General features: G+C 47.2%; 1 protein-coding gene across 6 annotated transcripts in view; it reads left to right on the top strand.

The window, feature by feature from the left end:
• WHRN (whirlin) overlaps positions 1–21,961 on the top strand; it is a 113,403-nt gene that overhangs the window by 39,357 nt on the left and 52,085 nt on the right. For 5 of the 6 annotated variants that reach the window (XM_073314071.1, XM_073314072.1, XM_073314073.1 and 2 more), the window contains one exon: positions 15,410–15,535. The exons of the other annotated variant lie outside the window; for it this stretch is intronic. In XM_073314071.1, coding sequence (XP_073170172.1) covers positions 15,410–15,535 — 126 coding nt within the window. The remainder of the gene's footprint in view (positions 1–15,409; positions 15,536–21,961) is intronic. 6 annotated transcript variants of the gene reach the window in all.

The raw sequence follows: 21,961 nt of genomic DNA, 5'->3' as shown, positions 1-21,961 counted from the left end.
AGTAAAGAAAAGACTGAAGTCATATGGGTGACTTATGCAAAACCAAGACAGATGAATATCAGCATTGAGGGCTGGCGCCTAAATCAATTCTCTGCATTTCAGAACCTTGTGGGCTGGTTAGCCGCAAATGGAGACGTTATCATAGAACTGCAAGCAAGGCTTCTGAATGTAGGGGAAGTCTGGGTCAAGATAAGTGGAGTGATTTATTATAAGTAGATGCCCAGACTTCTTAAGGGGCACTGGACAAAACCATGGCAAGACTAGTGCTTCTGTATAGATCAGAGGCTTGAGTGACCAAAGAGAGCCACTTGAGAAGACCTCAAGTTATTGAAATGAGATGTTGGAGGGCAGTGAGAGGGTTGACTTTGCTGGACCATATGTGGAATAATGTCACCAGGAGTGAGATCAAGGTCTGCAGGAGAGAGAAGTTGCAAGAGAGGAAGTTGAGGTGGCATGGGCATGTATGAAGAATGGAAGAAGGACAGCCTGCTAAGGAAGCAATTGAGACTAGAGTTTGTGGACAAAGAAAAAGAAAGCCAAGAAAATGGTGGATAGATGGAAGGATGGAGTGAATATGCAACGAGTGCTGGACTGGGAAGCCTGGAAAAGACTGATCTGGAGACCTGACCTCAGCTAGCTGGGAAAAAGGGGGAGAAGAAGAAGAACCAGTAAGCCTTGATATGCCCCATAGGCCAGATCTTCTAAAGAGTTCAGCCCATCAGGTGCACGTTGGGTGCAGAACTCTTCTGAAGATTTGGCTCCTGGTCCTTCTAGCAATGGTCTCTTTGATGAGGGCTGCTTTGGCTGCACTAGGTCATTGTTTTCTCAGGGCTGTCTTGTCCCCTTTGCTGCATGGTACAGGGATCTGGATTCACGTTTTCTAACTCCAGATCATACGCATCATCTTGAGCGGATGGCTAAACGTTCCCAGCAAGATCTTGCCTTCGCAGAAGTCACCCTGACCACACACTATCAGCATCTCACGTGGCAAGAAATCATGGACCTAGCAGTTAAACAAAGCTCTACCCCAATGGTCAGGCTGTCCTGCAGTGGTTTAAGAACATAAGTACCAACCTCAGGGCAGACTGTGAGAAGCAGGGCACAAACCCCAAATTGGTTGTGAGTTCTGTTAGATTTCACCAACCAAGTATCCAGTGTGAACTTCTTAGGCGCTATAAGATGGAGTCAGTCAGTCTCCTTGGGTACTCTGATCTCTCGTCACCTCGGGAAGCTGCCTTTGTGATAGATGGTCCCTTACATGAAAAATCACAATACTATTCAAGTTACTCCCAATGCAAAAGGACCAGTCACTTACCCCAGGTCAATTGCACCTTAGATCTCACACCAACCACAGTGTTTGTAGTTTATTATAAGAGTGGCTATCTATCTAAAGATTTATTAACTAGGAAAAGGAAATCAGAATTATTTACAAGGTTAAAGCAGGTAAACACACACAGAGATGAGTTAGTCATAAGTTTCAAAAGCTAATAGAAATTTCTATAATAAGCAAGCTCTGCACAGGGGATCTTTTGTTATGCTTAGTCGTCCTTGCCCACTCAATGTCCTAGCAGCATGAAAGATACAGCTCCTTCTTGTTCGGGCTTTTTATTATTTTTTGCTTCTGCTTTGAGCTGCAAATTCAGCTGTTCGGTGGCGGAGGGGAATTGGTTTTCCAATGAGAAATCAAACGTTTGAAAGGAAAGCAGGCATTTTCCACAAAAAATCATTCCACTGACTTTTTTTTTTTTTACAAGTCCAAATAATAATGTCCAAAGCACTAATGCTGACAATAGTGTTATTACTAGAGGCAATCAAATGTGCAGAATTTTAGTTAGATTAATTTTTTATTTTTTTTCGGTTCTTCCTTTCACCTGTTTTTCTCAGATCTGAATTTTGCCCATCCAAATGTACGGTGCATTCGATTAGATACAAAGTGGATGGGCCTGATTCTTTGCTCCTGTATGCTGGTGTAAATCAGTAATAACCCTGTTAAAGTCAGTAGAGTTATCCTGGTATGAATGGGACCTTATCTGTCTTTTAAAACTTTATTTGTATTGTATTCTAGCAGTAATGTCACCAAGATAACATCAGGAATATGAAACTTTTAAAAATTGGAACACAGTCACATGTAGAATTGAATAAGTATGGAATAAGTCCTGCCTGAAAATGCTTTTCTAAAAGATATTGAATCCATCTCCAGGTAACTGTATAAACCAACCAAAAAAAATCTCACCAGTATCAACCTAAGACTTATTCCTTACTAAAGATGTTGTTATGGCATTTTCATTGTCTCCATCCTTGCTTGGGAGAAGAGGAAAGTTGCCATGTTGATCCTGCAAACACCAAGAGCTTGTCTAAGCATACAGTGCTGCAGCATGTCTGGAGAAGATGCCCTATGCTGGGGTGGGCAAACTACAGCCCGTGGGCCGAATCAAGCTGGCCTGCGAGCTCCCGCTGGGGAGCAGTGTCTGGGGCTCGGGCCTGCTCCAGCGCTCCACGTGGGGTGCTGCATCAGGGGCCGCACCACGCAGCTCCTAGAAGCAGCCGCATGGTCCCACTCGGAGGGTCGGGGGTTGCTCCACGCGTAGGAGCCGGAGAAGGGACATGCCACTGCTTCTGGGACCCGCTTGAGGTAAGCGCCGCTCGGAGCCTGCACCCCTGAGCCTCTCCCCATGCCCCAACCCCCTGCTCCAGCCCTGATTTCCCCTCCCGCTCTCCAAACCCCTCAATCCCAGCATGGAGCACCCTCCTGCACCCCAAACCTCGCACCCCCAGCCCCACCCCTGAGCCCGCACTCTTGCCCCAGCCCTGATCCCCCTCCCGCCCTCCAAACTCAGTCCCAGCCCAGAGCACCCTTCTACACCCCACGCTCCTCATCCCCAGCCCGCACCCCCAACCAGAGCCTGTTCCCTCTCCCACACCCCAACCCCAAATTTGTCAGGATTCATGTCCTGCTATGTCATTTCTATTCCCTGATGTGCCCCTCAGGCCAAAAAGCTTGCCCACCCCTGCCCTATCCTGATGGGAGAGAGCTCTCCCGGCGGCATAATAAAACCACTTCTGTGAGAGGTGGTAGCAATGTCCGCAGGAGAAGCTCTCTTGGCCTCATGGAGCTGTCCCCACTGGTGCTTACGCCGGTGTAGTGTATGTCACTCGGGGGTGGCTTATTCACACCCCAGGCAACACAAATTATGCCACCATAAACTGTTGTGCAGACATAGCCTTAGATATACTTACTTTTACACATGGGAGTAGCCCCACTGAACTCAATGGGGGCTTCTCATGCATGTATCGTTAAGGGCCTGTTAGGCGCCTGCATCTGTCTATTTTGTTGCAATGATGATTGTACAATTCAAAACGATTCTGTGTCCCTGTAATATCAAGCCATAATGTAGTTTGTCACTCAGAGCCATAGCCCTCCGAGCTGGGGGACCAGAGCATTTTGCTGGGCCAAACGCTGCAACCTTATGCGCCTGGTCACAATGCCACTCACTCAGATTTGGAGGGGGTGGGTGTTAGGGCTCATCAGCTTGGGGGGGTTCAGGCTGCTGATGCGGGGGCACCAGAAAGGGGAAGAGGAGGGTCAGGCAGAGGTAAATCTGTGCCCCCCACTTTAAATGGCAGCTGTGTAGGCCCTAAACTAACTTAATAGTTAGCCGCAGAGCTGGCTGGAAAATGGGCGGGGGGGGGGAAGGATGTAACATAAATTTCATCAAACTATTTCCTTTTGTGTCAAAATCTGGATGAAAATGTTAATAAATCTTTGACCCGCTCTATTTAGCTTAGTGGAAGTGTTTTGTATTTGATACAGGGTACAGAGTTTAAACTTCTCTGATGGTTACCGATAACACATCTGACACACCTTTCCACCGTAAGAGTGACACAACACTGACACCTCCTCCTATCACAACCAAAAAGAGGAAATTAATAAAAAATCTTAAAACCTACCCCAACAAGCGTTTGGACCTCCATAAGGGAAAAGTGCAAGAGACTCCATGAATTCCCCTCACAAGGGCCTCTGTTATTTCTGTTAATTTTACATGGAATACACTCAGCTCCTTGGGTGGCTATTATAAAACCTGAAGATAGATCAAACCAATTCTGCCCAACTGCCCCAAATCGTGTGAGTGGAACTAAAATGAAAGCTGATGCAAATAATTCAGGGACAGATTTTTGTTCCCTGCCCGCTGTATGCCATTCCAGCAGTGCATAGGGGCCGACAGCATGTTGCAAAGGGGCCCTGGCTAGCTGCAGTTCAGAGGATGTGCTGGGGGTGGGAGTGAGACAGGGGAGTGTCTGTAGCACTCATGACTATGGAGACTTTTGTACTACTTCAAACTGCAGGTCATGCCCAGGAAGGCTGCTATAAATTAGAGCACCCCTGGGGCTGCTCTAATTTATGCAGAGCTGTTTTGGCTCCTGAAGCAGTCCAGAGTCTGAAGAAAGCAGAAGGAATGCTGGAACAATTTGTACAGTGGGGGTGCTAAGAGCCATTGAACCAAACTATAAACCCTTTCTATGATGAAAAGCACTTAAAGCCGGTGGGTGTGGCAGCACCCCCAGTTCAAGGACCTATGGAAGGCAGGTGATCGACAGACTGGTCCGTCTGTGAAGAACCTTAACCTTTTTTGCTCCTTAAGGGGTCTGATCCAGCTCCCATATAACTCAGTGGCAAAAGTCCCATTTGTTTCAATGGTGAAGGATCAAGCCCTAAGAAGTGAGAGGTTCCTGCATAAAATCTGCACCTTTTCTGGCAAAGCTTCTGACTTCTTATCTCAAAGCCAGTAGCTTTTATCCCAGTATTTCATTCTTCATTTAGTACAATAAGTACTAAAGTGTAATAAGCCTGTCTCCATGTTCAGGTCCTGGAGTGTACTCTCGGCCCTCCTCCTTTCTGCCTGGCTACTGACCCCAAATCAGAAAAGAAATAGATCTCCTCCTTTATACACTCAATTCCTTTTCATTTCTTGGCTACAGCATGGATCTGCCTGTTGTCAAGAAGTCAGGCCCTCTAAATGTGATTGTTTTCTTTTGTCCCTTGCTGCCAGTTGATGTTCTCCTTGGCAGCCTGCAGCTTAATATAAATTGGGTCTTCTTCAGTGTTTATCTGAGAGCCTTCGGTATTAGTTGATTAAGAAATGCAATTAAGTTCTTGCCATCCCAGTGTTCTGTGGCTGCCAGCAGCTGTGTATTTTTAAGCAGTGCTTGGGTTTTTTACCCAGTAGTTCAGGCTCATGATGTGGGGGGGGGGGGCTTTTTACTCTTTAGTTGCCAGTGGCCTGAGTTTACTTATTTTCGCTCATTGATCCTTAAGGCACCAGTTCAGCAAGGTACTTAAGCAGGTGCCGAACTTCAAGCACACGAAATGTGTGGTTGATTACATTAACCTTTCTTTGACCTTGTCTTCTCTAAATGCATAGCAGCATGTATATTAAAAACAACCACTCCCCCCGCCAAAAAATCCAGCACCCTATCAAAATGGCAGCAGGTACTATAGGCACCCAAGGTTTCCTATCAATGTGTGACTAGCTGGGAGGTACCCACCAGTCACAGACCATGGAGATTTGTCACCACCTTCAGTTGTTTGCTGGTATTGTTATGAGGCTATTCTTTTTCCTGCACCATTGTTTCACTCTGGGCTGCATTATTCTAGCTCTTGGAGCACTCTGAATCTTCTGGGAAAGGGGCGGGGGGGGGGGGGGGTTGTCTTTAGTGCATGTTTAAAACAAATTTAAAAAATTAACTCCACCAAAAAAAGAAACTCCACTGGATCCACTTCTCCTCCAGGGGAGAGGGTGAGCAAGTAAGCACATAGCAGATGTTAGTCTTGTTGCTTAATGGACTGTTGGAAAGCACTCGGATACTATGGGATGAACTCTATGTAAGAACATCTATAGAACAGTATGGAATTGACTTATCTGTAACAATGCCAAGTTAGTTTTGTTTTTCGTTTTCCCACTCTGTGTCTCTTCCAAAGTTGGAGGAGATTTGAAAAGTTAGTGAGGAATAAGAAGAAAGAAAAGAGAGAGGAAAAACGTGTGTGGGAAAGGGAACTCTAAATAGAATTAGTTTTATTGAAATCACTGGCCAATAAATAAATAAAGGGGAAAGAAGGAAAAGGATGGGGAAAAAATCAGATATTTTTCAGTTTTTGAAAACAACACCCAACGAAATTCAATTCAAAACAAGCTATACAGAAAAAAAAATCTCCCATCAAAAATTAGTTTTTGGTCCCAAACAGCATTTTTTCCACCAAGCCAAAATCCCATTTTTGACAAAAAATTTTGGTTGCAAATTGTTGTCCAGCTCTAGTGTCTAGCATGGAGAGCAGAGGGCCTGATACAAGTCTTTCATGACTATGTAACCCTAGAATTGATTTCAGTACCTTGTGCCCCTAAAAGCAATGAAGGGGTTAAAAACCAATTAATGTAAACATTTTGGAGGCATGGATAAGAAGAGGCCCTAGCTAGCTAGTTTCTTGTATGTATGACTATCTAGCCTTCACAGCTGTAGCCATTCCAAGGAACGCAGATAGCATGAATGAATTGGCTGCAGCGACTAGGAAGCCTTCCTCTCATTCTTTCTCATCCACTCTGATAAGGCTAATGATGTCCATATTAGAGTGTGAAGTCAGCTTAGCAGCCTTCTCCCCTCTCTTTCTACAAGCCAGCAGTAATAAAAGGGAACAACAGGTGAGGAACTACAAGACTGGGGTGGATATGGAGCAGTCTCTGCAGAGTCCACTAATATGCACCGAGTCATTATCCGATTGGCTGCTGGCCGTCCCGTAAAAACTTGAATGGGTGACAATGGGACATTAGCAGGCCTGCAAAGTAGCTATAAAATCAGGTTATAAAAATGAGAACTGCCTTTGGATCCAGCTCATAAAATGCAATGAATTTGGAATTGGAATTTTGCCCTGCTGCTAAGACACCAATTGACAGTTCACGGTGACGCTGGCAGACCAGGTGCCAGCTCATGCCAAGGCCCCTAGGCCTCACCGAACACTGACTAATGCACAGCTGGAAACGTCTGACTCACCTGTGTGTTAGCATGGTTAAAACAGCTGTTAAGTTTATAAGAGTGTGTTTAGTGTTTGGACTTTAATGCAGGCAGCAACTCACAAGCATTTCATAATCTCACTCATAATATCTGCATCCCATGTTATAAAGCAAGATTTAAGTATTTGCTTTGTAACTATAAAAGTCTTTGCTATGAAACTGGAAATTCACACAGTCAGGGGAGAAGCATTACCAAATGTGAAATACTAATTTACCACAAGAGGTGTCATCTCCTGCCCAACAAAAGAAGGCCTACAGACACCAGGCAAACCATTGTGGAACATCAGGGGACAAAATACTTTGTTGATTGTTTTCCTCACACCCATGAAGAAGGCACATGCACAAATGCTTGTCCCATCACCGCTTCAACTCTGGGGGAAGGGAATAAAACTCCCAGACGGTACTGGATTGCTGTGCCACTTGGAATTTGGAGAGGGCAATATTTCTAAGCATAAGCAAGGGATCCCCAAGCGGCTTAGCCTGAGTTAGCCCTACAGGACATACAGAGCTGACACATTACAGCAGCTTCTGTTACTTTTTGGAACTTAAGAGGGTAACTAATTTGTGTGCATCTGTTTACCTGCTTTAACCTTGTAAATACATCTATTGCCTTTTCTTAGCTAGTTTCTTGTATCTAAGGATTTATTAACTAAGTCCTTGTCTTATCTCCTTGGACTGGGATTTTCAAAAGAGCCTGTGGGAGCTGGGGGCTCAAACACTATGGTGATGAGTGTGGTATAAGAACATATATAGACTGGAATCACTTGGGTTCCTAAATCCCTTAGGCTTTTTAGAAAATCCCATCCTTCATTGATTTATCTTAGGAGTGAGCCACCCCTTTAGGCAGAGGGAGGGTCCTAAAGACCCTGGAGCTGAATTGCCATTGGTGAGTGGGAGGAAAAATGTGGGTTGGACTGGAGAGCGTGTGAGAGGTGGGGAATTTGATTATGTAATTTTAGCAAACAAATATATAACTAACAAGACAAGCGCCTAATCCTCCCCTCGATCACTTAGGGCCTGATCCAAAGCCCACTAAAGTCAATGGACAGACTCTCATTGTCCTCAGCAAGCTGCGGATCAGGCCCTTAGTTTGCCTGTCACAGTGTAGCATTTCCCAAGTTTCCCGTGGCCACCGATGTCTACAGAGCCCTTGCTGGTGCTCCTCTATGAGCTATCTGGTCACGGCAGGCCAAATCTTCACAAGAGCTCAGTGCCCAGTGGGCTGAGCCATCTTGCAAATCTGGCCCTGTACCAGGGCGGTTTGCCCCTTAAGGGCTAGAGTCCTGGGGCCAGCCAACTCTGATCACTAAGGTGGTACAGCTGAACAGGGAACACCTGCTTCCCTATAAAGTGCTGGGGGGATGCTCAGCGAGAGCAGAGTTTGCTGGGAGTGAGCAGCCTTGTCCAGCCGAGAGAGCTGGGGCTAAGACTACGGGCAAAGAAGGCCTGGAAGGAGCCCTTCCAAGATGGTAAATGCATGGAGTTGAGGAGACTTTACTACACTGGGTCTTCCTTTCCTTTCCAGCTGCCAAATTGCACTGGAAACCCTTGGAAATGCATGAACTACTTCCCTAACGTTGCTTTCCCATGTAAATAGTTGCCCCAGGGATGTTCTATCGTTGCAGATGGGAGAAGGTGGTGCTCTGTGGTCATGAATGTGTAGGTGGGGGAAGGTGGTCCATGCCATCACAAATAGGAGGAGAGGATGCCCAGTCTATTATGATGTGGTCCATGCTACAAGAAGGTTTTGAGAAACTCTGTTCAAAGCCTTCCCCCTCCCTCTTCTGCCTTAGGTCAATACCAGGACACCCCGAACAGGGTGGTCGTGACTAGAGCTGGCCAGGAATTTTTTATTTTTTTTTTATGAACTGTTTTATTGCTGAAAAATGCCAACTCATCTAAATTGAAACAGGGAATCTCCTGACTCAAAAACTGTTTGGAGACCATTCTGAAATTGTCAAATGTCCCCATTTTGACATTTTTGAACTGGAGAGTTTGGGTTTTTCTGGTCATGCGGCCTATTGTGTTTTAAAATTTCACCAAATTTAGACTAAAAAGATCTAAAAATAGGAAAAAAAGTTGAAATGGAAACATTTTGAAATTATCAAAACAAAACACTTTGACCTGAACTAATTTTTCCTCCCCCAATTTGTCAGTTGCCAAAATTTTTTGAGATTTTGACTTTTCATCCCGATTTGGGGTGGGAAAAATGTTTGAAATCTTAAATTCTCCCAGGACAGGAAGCGATTCTCTCCTGACATCTGTCTGCCATTCCTGAGTTCAGAACCTGAGTTCAGAAGGGGGGAGGGATAGCTCAGCGGTTTGAGCATTGGCCTGCTAAACCCAGGGTTGTGAGTTTAATCCTTGAGGGGGCCATTTAGGTATCTGTGGCAAAAATTGGGGATTGGCCCTGCTTTGAGCAGGGGGTTGGACTAGATGACCTCCTGAGGTCCCTTCCAACCCTGATATTCTATGATTCTATAACCTCTGTCCTGGATTGTTTGCTTTCAGGGGAAGGGACGGTGTCTGGAAAGTATCCAGCGCTCTGCGGACACTGGTGCTACCTAAACAATGACCAGAATTCCACACTGCTCTCCCGTCCTCTGGCCTTGTCTACCTTACAGGTGCTTTGCCAGCCCCCAGTGCAGACACTGCATATACCATCGGAAGTTTTTCTGCCCACATAGTGACGCTGCTTCCCAGAATGACGTATGCTATGCTGACTGACACACTCTTTTATCACTATAACTGCATGTACACTGGGGGGTTTGCCAGCATAGCCAGGTCGGGTAGGGACTGTGGTTTTCTCACACCCCTGACAGACACATCTATGTCAACAAACTTTTGTAGCGGGGACCTGGCCTCCTGTCTTCTACTAAACCCAATCTTCCTACCGCCCTTAGGGCTTGTCCATATGGGAACAAAACACTCCGGAAACTAAACTGATTTAAGGCCACTTTCATTCTGAATGAGGGTATCCATACAAGGGTTTGATGTGGCTTTACTAATCCATTTTAAATTCACCACTTTAGTTAATTCAGATTAACTTTCCTGATTGTCCCCATGTAGACAAACTTTTAGAGCAGAATGTTCAGGGGAAAAATTAAGGGTGACTAACCGAGAGGCTATGGGAAAATAGGGTATAACTGTAAACTTTGTAAAAGCAGCTCCACGGTCTAGCATGTCAGCCTATGGCAGGGGGGAAATGTCAGCCCTACATTTGCCTGATAATGATGCTGCCAGATGTCTGTGGAAAGTAATTAACACCTGTCTGTTGCGGCATGTGTGCCAGCTGTCCCTGGGCAGGGTGGAGTCCATGTTTGTATTATTCATTAGTGATAACACACACATGTCCAGGGGGATCCTGAAGCCCTGGCTTGTTCTTGAGCAAACACAGAGTTAACTCCCGGGCAATGTCTCTCATGGGTGTACACAGTAGAGTACCATAACCAGACCAGGGCCCAGAAGGAATACAGCACCTGTGAGCCAGATTTTAAAAGCTCAGCACACCAGGTACCTGCTGGCTCTTTGGACAGTCTGGCTCTAACTGTGGGTACTGAGTCTTTGGAAAATCTGGCTCAGAGGTCTTGTGAAAATCTGGCCCTATAAGAATGCCTGATGGACTTGAAATACATTGAGGGGCCTTAAGTTGGGCACCCAAAATTGCCGGGGGAGGGAGGTCTGTGGGAGAGCTGGGAATAGACCCCCAACCCCCATCTCGGTGTCCTGTAATTAAGAAACAAGAGCATTGCTTGCACCTTTTGAAATCAGTGGGAACTTTGCCTAAGTGAGGATTGGGGAGCTGATTTTCCTCTCCTCCTACCCCAATCCCCTTTCCTTAGTAAAATAATTGTAGTTGCCCTCAGGTTCCAGGAGTAGCAGCAGCAGATTGCTACTGTTAGCTCCCCCTGTATTTCTGAGCAGGCTTTCTAATTCCCCTCCCTAATATGCAGGACAGACATTTGTATGGGAGAAAGGAAGAGATTACTGGCTGCATAATTCATCTCTGCCTTGAAGCCATGGCCTTTGCTTTCATAGAATCTCAGCGTTGGAAGGGACCTCATCTAGTCCAACTCCCTGCTCAAAGCAGGACCAATCCCCAGTTTTTGCCCCAGATCCCTAAATGGCCACCTCAAGGACTGAGCTCACAACCTGTGGTTTAGCAGGCTAATGCTCAAACCACTGAGCTATCCCTCCCCCCTTGCAGATCAGTACTTGTTTCACTAACAGTGGCTTGGGATGTTGCAGGGAGCTCTGATCCAAAGGCCTTCCCCACCCTTCTGAGGACCTCTTTTCATCCTGCTGTTCCTTTATTGTGTCATTCTGGAAGAAGAGGTCACCTGGAGCAGCTTTGTAGCTACTGCTTCTGTCTGACTCCTAGGCTATGTGCTGGCATAAAGGGGAGAGAGAACTCTCAGTCTAGTTCATAACCCATATAAAAGCGTGTCACTCATTTGTAATCTCATGTTTACATAAGAACATGGGCAGTGGGACAGATCCTCTGCTGTTGTGAATTGGCCCAGTTCCATCAAAGTCAGTGGAGTTACACAGATTTCTGCCAGCTGAGGCTCCGGCTCAGAAAGCGTATCTAGAACAAGCAAAATGTGAGAGCTTGGGTTCTCTTCCCAGTTTTATCCCTGACTCAGTGTAACTTGTCCAAGTCACACACAATTTCTTTCACAGTAGCAGCCATGTTAGTCTGTATTCGCAAAAAGAAAAGGAGGACTTGTGGCACCTTAGAGACTAACAAATTTATTTGACCATAAGCTTTCGTGAGTTACAGCTCACTTCAAACTTGAAGTATTTTCCACTGAATGCATCTGTTTAAGTGAGCTGTAGCTCACGAAAGCTTATGCTCAAATAAATTTGTTAGTCTCTAAGGTGCCACAAGTACTCCTTTTCTTTTTACTCTTTCTTTGTGTCTCAGCTTCCCCCTTTATACACTGAGGGTAACAATAATCATTGCCTACCTCACAGGGTGGTTAATTAATAAGTGTCAAGTGCTGTGAGAGCTTTGAAGGCGAGGTTATATAGTGCTGTATGTTGAGTGTGGTTATTCCCCATCATTTATTAGTTAGTAGGGTGTTGTGGGGGTTTTGGAACGGGGAGACAAAGGCTGTTTGAACCAGCCTTGGGTGTGTGTCAAGAATTTGTATTTCGATAGCCCCAATCGAGGAGGTTCTCCCTTGCCCTAAGGCGTTGCACAAACACACAGTTAGAGACAGGCCCTGATCCAAAGAGCTCAAACGCAATAGAAAAGTCAGAATCACTCTCCTTGGTTTACAAGTCAGGAACTGAAGCACCGAGAGATTAAATTACTTGCCCAGGGTTTTTGTAGCAAAGCTGGGAATTGAACCCACATCTCCTGAGTTCTAGTCAAGGGCCTACATCTCTCTGTTTTTGCTTTTTTTGTTTACTTGATCCCTCAGTCTCCTCCCCCACAAAACACATGCCGCCTCTCTTGATCTCTTCCCCACTCTTTCCTTGAGTCACTTTCTCAGGAGCTACCTCCATGATGGTGTTACCCTTTGGATGCAGCACGTCTGCATTTCTTTCCCTATTTACTCCGAACCCCGCAATGTTTACATCGTGGTCCCCCTAAGTTCTGAACTCTTTCCCAGTGTAGAGCAGATATCCATGTAAATCCTGCTTTCCCCCATTTTGAAAATCTACTCAGAGGTCTCCAGAGAGCCTGCCTCTGCCTTTCTGCATAACTTGGGTCCCAGGCCATGCAGACTGGACTGATCCTCATCCCATGCAGAGCTCCTGTCAAGTCCAGGGCTTTTTAGATTCTTCAGGGCTAGCTTTCGCTCTGATCTCTCCTGTACCCTCACCAGGGCAAATCGTACCCTGCCTGTAGTATAGCAAAAGCGCATGCCGGACGTAAAACAGCTCCTTGAGGTGTCTGAGTAGCAGAGAGGCACTCCTGTTTCAGGTACTCCTCCAACAGTGTCTCACTGCATTTGCACATCTTCCTTCTCTGCTTCTGTGGGCTGCGTTAGGAGGGACGGTCACAGCCATGTGCCCCTTTGTGTGCGTGGTGATGTGTGTCCGGCAAGACCTAGATCTGAGCTGTCAAAGGGTGCATAGTCTCTCCAGGGGAAGTTTGGGAAAGTATAACAGCTGCTCGGTTTGAGCCCTGGTGGCCTTTGATTTTAAACCCATTGTGCTGGGTGCTGTACAAACAGTGAACAAAAAGACAGACTTACCGGCAAATAGCTTCTAGTCAGCACTATCTTCTGTTTCCCTTGTTGCTGTAATTTGCTCCGGGTTAGACTTTTGTACTCCAGTCTTACCTCTTGTGTCTTAACCAATCACTATGTCTCCCCTTCTTGGGTAGCAGTCAGGCCTGTTTCCACTCCTGTTTGATTTGGCCTAAGAGCCTCTGGCAATAAAAATTAGAGTGTTAGTGGATAAAATAGAGCTCCGAGAGACAAAAATATGCCTCTATGCTGATTTACCTTTATTCATCAACAAACCCCTGCAGGCCATCCCCCACAGATTCTACAAACTATTGAATTGGTTGGGGAAATCGCAGGGTATCAATGGCTTGGCACATGTCAGAGGTGCTCAGTGTCTCTAGATGGGTGCATGTTGCCACCTCTTGGGTAACACTTTTTGCTGGCAGCAGGTGCAAGTCAGGTATTTGGGAGTCCTCTTTCCTAGGAACATAAAAGAAATAGGCAAAATGCATCTCAATCCTTTTATTACACAGCTGGTTTTGGATTTACACAGACAGCGCGCCCTCCCCCTATCGCTTCGGATTGAGTTAGTATAGTAAAGATGAATGTCCTCTTCAAACTTCTATTTGTTCTTAGCTCCCTGATGGTTCATATTTCCCCTGTGGTTTTTTTTTTTTTTTTCCAGAATGAACAGCATTTTAAAGGCTGTGGGGCATGTGGGCTTGTTGCCAGATTATCCTTTGACCAAATGAAGCTGCCTTTTCAATCCAAAGGCTGTGGTCTGCCCAATCTTGGCCTTTACTGTCTAGCCTCAATTTTGAGCCAACTGACACGTGGCTGACCCTCTGACTCCCAGGGCCCCAGCCTGGCTGTGCATGGAAGATAAATTGTAGCCCCGCTCCCAGTAGCACAGGGGTGGGCAAACTTTTTGGCCCAAGGGCCACATCAGGGTTGCAAAACTATATGGAGGGCTGGGTAGGGAAGGCTGTGCCTCCCCAAACAGCCTGGCCCCTGCCCTCTATCTTCCCCCTCCCACTTCCTGCTCTGGACTCCATAATGACTTTTCAGATCCAGAGCGGTCAGGTCTGACACATGTTAGTGCTGCAATGTGGCAGGCTCTACTTTATACCACATGCTCCAGATTGGAGAGACCTTTCTTCTTTTTGCTATTTTTGTTTGTCATAATGACCCACACAAACATGGCAAGGGCCCACAACCAATCCTTCAGCTATTTCCCTCGCCCTGGAGCCAGTCCCTCGCCATCCTGCTCTCCCCGGGTCTCCGCTAGCGTGGCAGGAAAGTCGGCAAAAGGAGCAACTAGAACAGGGGTGGCCAACCTGAGCCTGAGAAGGAGCCAGAATTTACCAATGTACCTTGCCAAAGAGCCACAGTAATACGTCAGCAGCCCCCCCCAACCCCCACCCCCCGCCGCTCCCAGCGCCTACCACCCCCCAGCAGTCCCACCAATCAGCTGTTTCGTGGCATGCAGGAGGCTCTGGGAGGGAGGGAAGGAGCGAGGGCACGGCCGGCTCAGGGGAGGGGGCAGGAAGGGGTGCAGTGGGGGCAGGGCCTGTGGCAGAGCCAGGGGTTGAGCAGTGAGCACCCCCTGGGCACATTGGGAAGCTGGCGCCTGTAGCTCCCGCCCCGGAGTCAGTGCCTAGAAAAGGAGCCGCATATTAACGTCTGAAGAGCCACGTGGGGCTCCGGAGCCCCAGGCTGGCCACCCCTGCACTGGAATGACTCCCGCCCCTCCCTTGCAATGCAGCAGGCAGCCAGGTGGGGCGCTGCAGCGCTGCCGTAGCAGGGAAGGGACTGCCGCGGCTCAGACTGCGCCCGCATCACACCAGAACCATTCGGGGGCTGCAGGGGAGATGGCTGGAGGGGCTGGGGAGGCGTTGCCCCCTCTCTCCTCCTCATAGCAAAGGGGCTGATTCAGACCCTGTACAAGGAGCACATTTTCAGTTCATAATCAGCCAGATTCTCCGATTCTAGGTACACGCTGTCTTCTAAACACCATCTCCCTCGAGCCAGGACCAGCCTCGATGGCCAGCGGTTGGACGCCATGTTGTCCCAGACTTGGGGTAGGGGCAGTGCCTCTTCCCTGCACCCGTAAAGTATCTGGCACGTCTCCAGGGCTCCGTAAATACCAGCTCTCCCTCTCCGCAGGTGAACCTGGTGCTGAACGAAGGGAAGTCCTTGGGCCTCATGATCCGAGGAGGAGCAGAATACGCGCTGGGCATTTACATCACCGGCGTGGATAAGGGCTCGGAAGCGGAGAGCACAGGCCTGAAGGTGAGATGCGAGCGCGTAAGTGTGGGGGGGGGGAGGTAGGTTTGGGGCTCATCTGGGCGCTGAGAATGCATTTACAGAGCAGGAGTTCAAACCGATGTGGGTCTCGGAACTCGTGCTGCCAACTTGGTAACCCAGCCGCTGCCCTGGGCCTCTCGGAGTCCACCTCCGCAATCCTAACACTGACCCCTGTAGCATCCCATTAGGCGCGCTGTACACAACGGACGCAGCCCTCCGGAGCAGGCGGCATCTGCCGTTCGGCACTAGTGCACGCCACGTGGCGACCCGTGTGACCTTGCTTCCAATCCGAATGGAAGTCTCGCCACCCGGAGCTGGGCTGGGAGCGAGCCCAGCGTCGAAATCCTAGGCGGCAATCAAAGCTGGGCGTCTGGAGGGAAAAGCAAGTCTCACTGTCCCGCCTCCCCATGCTGCAAGAGAGGAGACTTTTTCCTATTAAAGTGACTGGCTTTGATGCCCCCACCCAGTGCATCTTTCTCATTCCAGCCTGATCAAAGAAACCTGCCACTGCTAGCCGCTTGGAGCTGCAGTTTTGAACTTCTTCCTCTCGGTACTTCCTTGGGAGTCTGCAGTAGCTGCAGTGATGCTGGGTTTCGGGGGCCTGGGTTCGCGGTAGCAGCAGCTGGCAGGACACTATGTCTGTGTTGGGTTCCTTCTGCTTCAGTGACATTTGCAAGAGTAATCTCCATTAACGATCGGCACCGTAGGTGGCAAATGCAGGGCTGAGCCGGAGCGCGTCTGCGGGCAGCCGAAATTGATGCGGCTTACATCTGCTTCTGGCCACTTCCGCATCTCCGTATTCAATTCCTACTGTTAGGACCAACACCTGCTTCAGGGTTTTCTCAGCGATACGAGGAATCTCCAAGGATCTGCTACAGCATCTCCCATGGCATTCTCTCTGCAGCTGCGTTGCCCTCATGCCCAGGGGTTGGTGCACGGTCACTGTTGAGGTAGCATTAGGCAAGGTCTTTTTTCTGCTTGGTTCGAAGGACTCCCTGAGCCCAGTCATTAGCCAGGAGAGAGGTCTCGGCAGGGGAAATGCAGGAGCTCAGCTGATGGCTCAGGCTTTGGGGGCAGATGCGGTAGAAAATGATGTAATATCAGACAGTAAAGTTGTAAAGAGACCCACTGGACTCTGGAATAGTCCTTAGCTCCTCTGATTGGGAGCGTGTTTCAGAAGCAGGTTTACGGGTTGTAATTTCTGGCTGTGCTGCTCAAAATAACCCAGTTGTGTTTGGCTTTTCTGTAAATGGCCCATCTCCTCAGGGTCGCAACTTCGTGCTCCTCATCTCTGGTTCAGAGCGATTCAGCAGCAACTGAGGGTAAGGTGTTGTGGGGGGTTCCCTTGGAAATTTATTGATAAGACTGTATCTGTTGCTTCAGTGTAGGGCTGATGGGTAACAAACTCCTTGTAATCTGCTGTTTGTGTTCCCTCAAGACATAGACAAAGGCCTGGATTATCAGAGATCAAGGTGTAATCCACCTTGATCCCACTGCCCCTGTGATGGGCTGGCAAATGACTCCCACTACCTGACTGCTAAACTTTCTGCAGTGGAGCGCTAATCCCACATCCTCATGGCACTGCCCTTCTGTCACTACTGCAGCGTGTGCTAAATTGCCTGAGAGTGGAGGCTGGACAGGAAGGATGGGCCAAGGGTTAGGGGGCTCATCCAGGATTGGGGTGATCCAGTTCCATTCCTGCTCTGCCACAGGCTTCCTGTGTGACTTTGGGCAAATCATTCAACTTGTTGTTGCCTCAGTTTCCCATCTGTACAATGGGGATGATAGCACTGCCCTGCCTCACAGGTTATTGTGCAGATAAACCCATTAAAGATTGAGGTACTCCAATACTGCAGTGTTGGGGGCCAGGTAGATCCCTTACAAAGACTGAGAGCTAATCTTCCTTCAGTCTTTCTACTCCCAGCTGGCCCTACAAACCTCCCATGCTGGACCATCGTCATTCTATTCAGTGTTTATACCACCCTTGTCACATGGCCTCTGGGATTGTGGGCCTCTCCCTTTGGAACCACTCTGCCCACATGCCAGAACTTTTTAAACAGCTGTTCTTTGAGTTAAAGGCTCACCCCTGGCCCTGGGGAGACATTGACACTTCCCCTAGTTCATGTACACGAGGGGCAGTGGGAACAGTGCTACGTAGCGGATGAAATGGAAGGGCAGCACTGTTATCCCACTCATATTTACCATTGCCCAGCAGCTGCATTTCTCCCCCTAAAGTAAAGAGAAAACAGACGTGCCACCCAGGGCTGCCTTCGGACAGAACGCAAGTCACTGGGCTGAGGTGAGATCAAACCTGTGTGTCCCCAGCACCGACTTGTCAGGCTCCCCCTTGTAAGCACTGCAAGATTAATGGCAGGAGAGGGAGGGGAACTGGTGCCCATTCCCTGAGATTATTTTCATAATCGATGCCTCCATGTTCCACCAAGCTCCCCCAGCCGGCCCCCATCACCACCCAGAGAAAATTGCTACTTTCCCTAGCTCAGCCAGGAGGCCAGAGCAGCTAATGGAACATCTGGGCTAAGGGAAATACGTATAGGAAAAAATAATAGCAGCCATATAAGAATACAGCCTTCTATTATCACCCTCTCCGATTATTTCCATTTATAATACACAGCATTCTCTCTCCACCTATCATTTCATCTCCCAGGCGGTGGAGGGAAGGAAATAATTGAAGACACTTCTATAAAAATGCACTGTCTAATCCTGTGTTATTTTCTTCCACGTTAGCCAGTGAGGATTTAAGAGGTGGCGGTGTTTTCTATGCAAGGCTTCATGCCGCGAGCATTGTCTTCACATTATATCTCTGCTTATTGATTCTTTATGCCTTGCTCCTCGCTGTGCTGTTTCCCTGTAGCTGATTTGTGCATGCCAGAAGCCGGACGCTTTGCTAAACACCAGGGTCTGCATCCTTCTATATAGTTCCTTCTCCCTGATTTCCGTACACTGCAAGCTGTAAATTTGGAAATCTTTGGTGGCGGGAGGAACAGAAAGGGGTCTCTGTGTCTTGTTATTATCCACGTAAAATGATACTGTAGAATGTATATGCATACTCCCTAAGCTAAGATAGGCAGAGGCACAGAGAGACCTGATTCTAAAATGTGGAAAGAAACTGAAGTTAAACAAGTCCTTCCAAGTAACGGGTTATACCAGGCAAATAGAAAGACTTCTGTTCCCTAGGGGCATGATCCAACATCTGTTGGAGTTGATGGAAAGACTCCAGCTGACGTCAATTGGCGTTGGATAAGGTCCTAAATTACCGGCTATCTCTATGCATATTAAACTACATTATCTGCCCTCAGCTATATTTAATATGGTGAATGATAATTTTATAAGTGAATCATTAACTCCAGTCCTATTAAGTGTTCACCCAAGGAGCCAACAAATATCAGCCATCTAAAGGATGGCCTTATGGTTAAGGTACTAGGCTGGGATTCAGGAGATGTGGGTTTCATTCCCAGCTTTTCCACAGGTTCCCAGTGTGACCTGGGATAAGTCACTTACAAACAAACAGTATTTGGTGAAAAGCAGCCAATGGAGACAATAAACAAATGAGGAGAGCATAAATAGGGGTTTAAATGTGTAAATTTCGGCTCCCACGGAGCTGAACATTGTCTGAGCTGCCAAGGAGCCAGTGGGCATTGTACTTTCTTAGTCTTGAAAGCATCATCCTTAGCCTCTCTGTGCTTCAAGTACCCCCAAAGCCCAATGGAAATACTACTTACTCACAGGGGCAAGATTTGTTAAAGGCTTCCTGATCCTTACACGGACAATGCAAAACATTCGGTGAAAGCCCACTGCCAGCTAATTAAAATCCTACTGCAATTCAGAAGTACTAGCCTCAGAACATGTTCCAGGTGTGATTGGTCAGCCGCTGCATACAGAGTCTCATCAGAGCTCAGTGCAGTGAATGGAAAGACTCTCGCTAGTTTTAATGGGCACTGGACCAGCTCCATAGAGAGGGGCTCTGACTTCCCTGCTCTGCAATTAGATGCCTTTGCATGTGCCCGACGACAAGTGCATTGGTCTCATTTGCTATCCACCATCACTCTAGGTCTGTTCAATATTACTGCCTCCCACTGATTGCATCTGGTGTCTCCGGTTATATGCCCTTATATATTAGATCACATTCGTCCAAGTTGATTCTTTTTTTTTTTTCTTTTCTGACCATATTTTGAATCTCTCTAGATCTTTGTATTAGTCCTATCCTGGCTGCGGTTTGCAACTCCTTCTAGTTTAATATTAATGTCATTTCACCTTCATCTTCTGGTATATTAATGATGTTAAATGAGGCCAGTCCTAACACTGACTCCTGTAGCATCCCATTAGCCACCTTGCTCCCAGATCAATTAAATGCTAGTTAGCATTACCTTTCCGTTTCCAGGCTTTTCGCTCGCGTTCAGTCCATGTGGCTGCCTTCCTCCCCAAGCCAGTTTGAATTAATTTTTCAAGGTGCAGTGTCAAATTCTTTACCGAAATCCATCTGTATTCCAGCCACTGCACCTCCCTTCATCTAGTCATCTTGCAATTCTCTCCAAACAAGCCACCAAGATTGTCCAGCAAGATTTGCTCTTTATGAACTCATCCCACTTCTTGCTGCTGGTTCCATTGCCCTCTATGGGTGGTGCTCAGCACCAATATTTTGGGGCAGATTTTCAAAAGTGCTCAGCTCCCAGTAGTTCCCGGTGTTGACACCCAATGTGATGAGCCCTTTGAAAATCTGTCCCACAATGTCCACTGCGGTGATTTTTCTCTCTGAATACTTCTCCTCTTATTTCTGCCTCTATTCCCCTTGTAGGAGCTAGAGTTACAGCACAGTAATTGCCAGGATCAACTTTAAAAAACAAAACCAAACCTGGTACTACATTTTCCCTTCACCGGTCATTAGTTGTCCTTGGTTTATGAAAAATGGTTATTGGTGTTAATTAGTAAAATCCCTGGCAAAAAATGTGTATCATACACACTGATTGATTTTGTGTATGCTCAGTTTTCCCAAGTATTCCATCATTTGCTTTTCATCAATAACTATTTTACAGGATCTGTAACTGATAGGTGTATTTTGCCTGTAGTTTCTCCTCTCTTATTATTATTCCAATAGCACTTGCAGGCCCTAATGGAGATCAGGGCCTCATGATGGTAGGCACTATACAAAACACATAGTAAGAAACCGTTTCTGCCATGAATATTTTATAAGCTAAATAGCCAAAGGGCAAGCAGGAGGTGAAACAGGTTGCTGATAGAGGTTACACAGCAGGTCAGTGGCAGAGACAACAAGATCCTAGGTCTTCTGAGTCCAAGTTAGTGTCCCTTCTGCTGGACCCCACACAAAACAGCACCAGAAACTGCTGGCTAAGACTGTGTTCTCCTGTCACCCTAAGGCGCTGTTACAACAGCACAAACTCTTTGTGCTGCATCCCACCACAGGCATCTGCCCTGGAGATCTAATCATGGTGCTAGTTCTCCTTCATTTCCTTTGTCTGATCCCCTCCCTAGACTCCTTATTATGGAAAGGGCTTGCTGGTATTTTGGACCTCTATGAAATAGTTATCAGATGGCTCATTAAAACTGCATATCTGTCTTGTACAAAAAAATATGAAAATTTAATACTTGATATGAAAAACTATTAAAGATTCATAATTGCGATAAAACTCCTTGATAGAACTTGAATGTTCATCGTTTTAGTACTGCAGTGCCATAGACACTCCTTATTTTAGCAGCAAAACTCCATTCCAGTATGGATTGCTCAGTGCATTAAAGAGGCTCAGGAGATGATGCTCACTGCACATTTAATTCAAGGCTTCTTCACCCCGACATGCTGTTGTCTTAGCTGGTTAGGCTGTTGCATAATTTACCCTAGTTGTTTCTATGGCGGTTAGGAATTTTCTGAACACTGGTGTAAAGCCAGAGGAGTGTGAAGGGGATTTGTGAATTCTGCTCTCTGAGAACATCAGAACTCATGATATTTGTGAGTTAAACTCACTCTAACAAAGCAGCGGGGCTGCCAGGTTTGCTGTCTGCTTGACCCCATCTGCAGCTCTTTCTCCAGCTGGCCTGGGTTCTGTATCCCACCAACTTAGACACATTCAGCTTGATCTGCTTCCAGAGCCAGCGTAGAAACTCAGCGCCGGATCCTGGAGCACCTTCCACTGGGGAAAGCCAAGGAGGGAACAGAGCAAGTCTGAGCAGGGCGAATGATTGTTATGAGCCTCTTGCACCAAACCCTTTGCTGCTGTTCCCAGGAGAGGCAGCAGGAAGCCATATAGAAATGTGGCGAGCTGTGATTCCAGGCCACCAGTCACCAGCTCTTGTTTTGTATCCCTGCCTTTCAGAGGCTATGTTACAACTATTGCCTTTCTTCGTCCCCTTGTACTGCCAACACTGATGTCCTAGTGGGCT

Source organism: Lepidochelys kempii, chromosome 16 (genome assembly GCF_965140265.1).
Source record: "Lepidochelys kempii isolate rLepKem1 chromosome 16, rLepKem1.hap2, whole genome shotgun sequence".
In the NCBI taxonomy this organism is placed as follows: Eukaryota; Metazoa; Chordata; order Testudines; family Cheloniidae; genus Lepidochelys; species Lepidochelys kempii.
The sequence above is the reverse complement of the archived record's forward strand: the minus strand, read 5'-3'. Positions and strand labels throughout refer to the sequence as shown.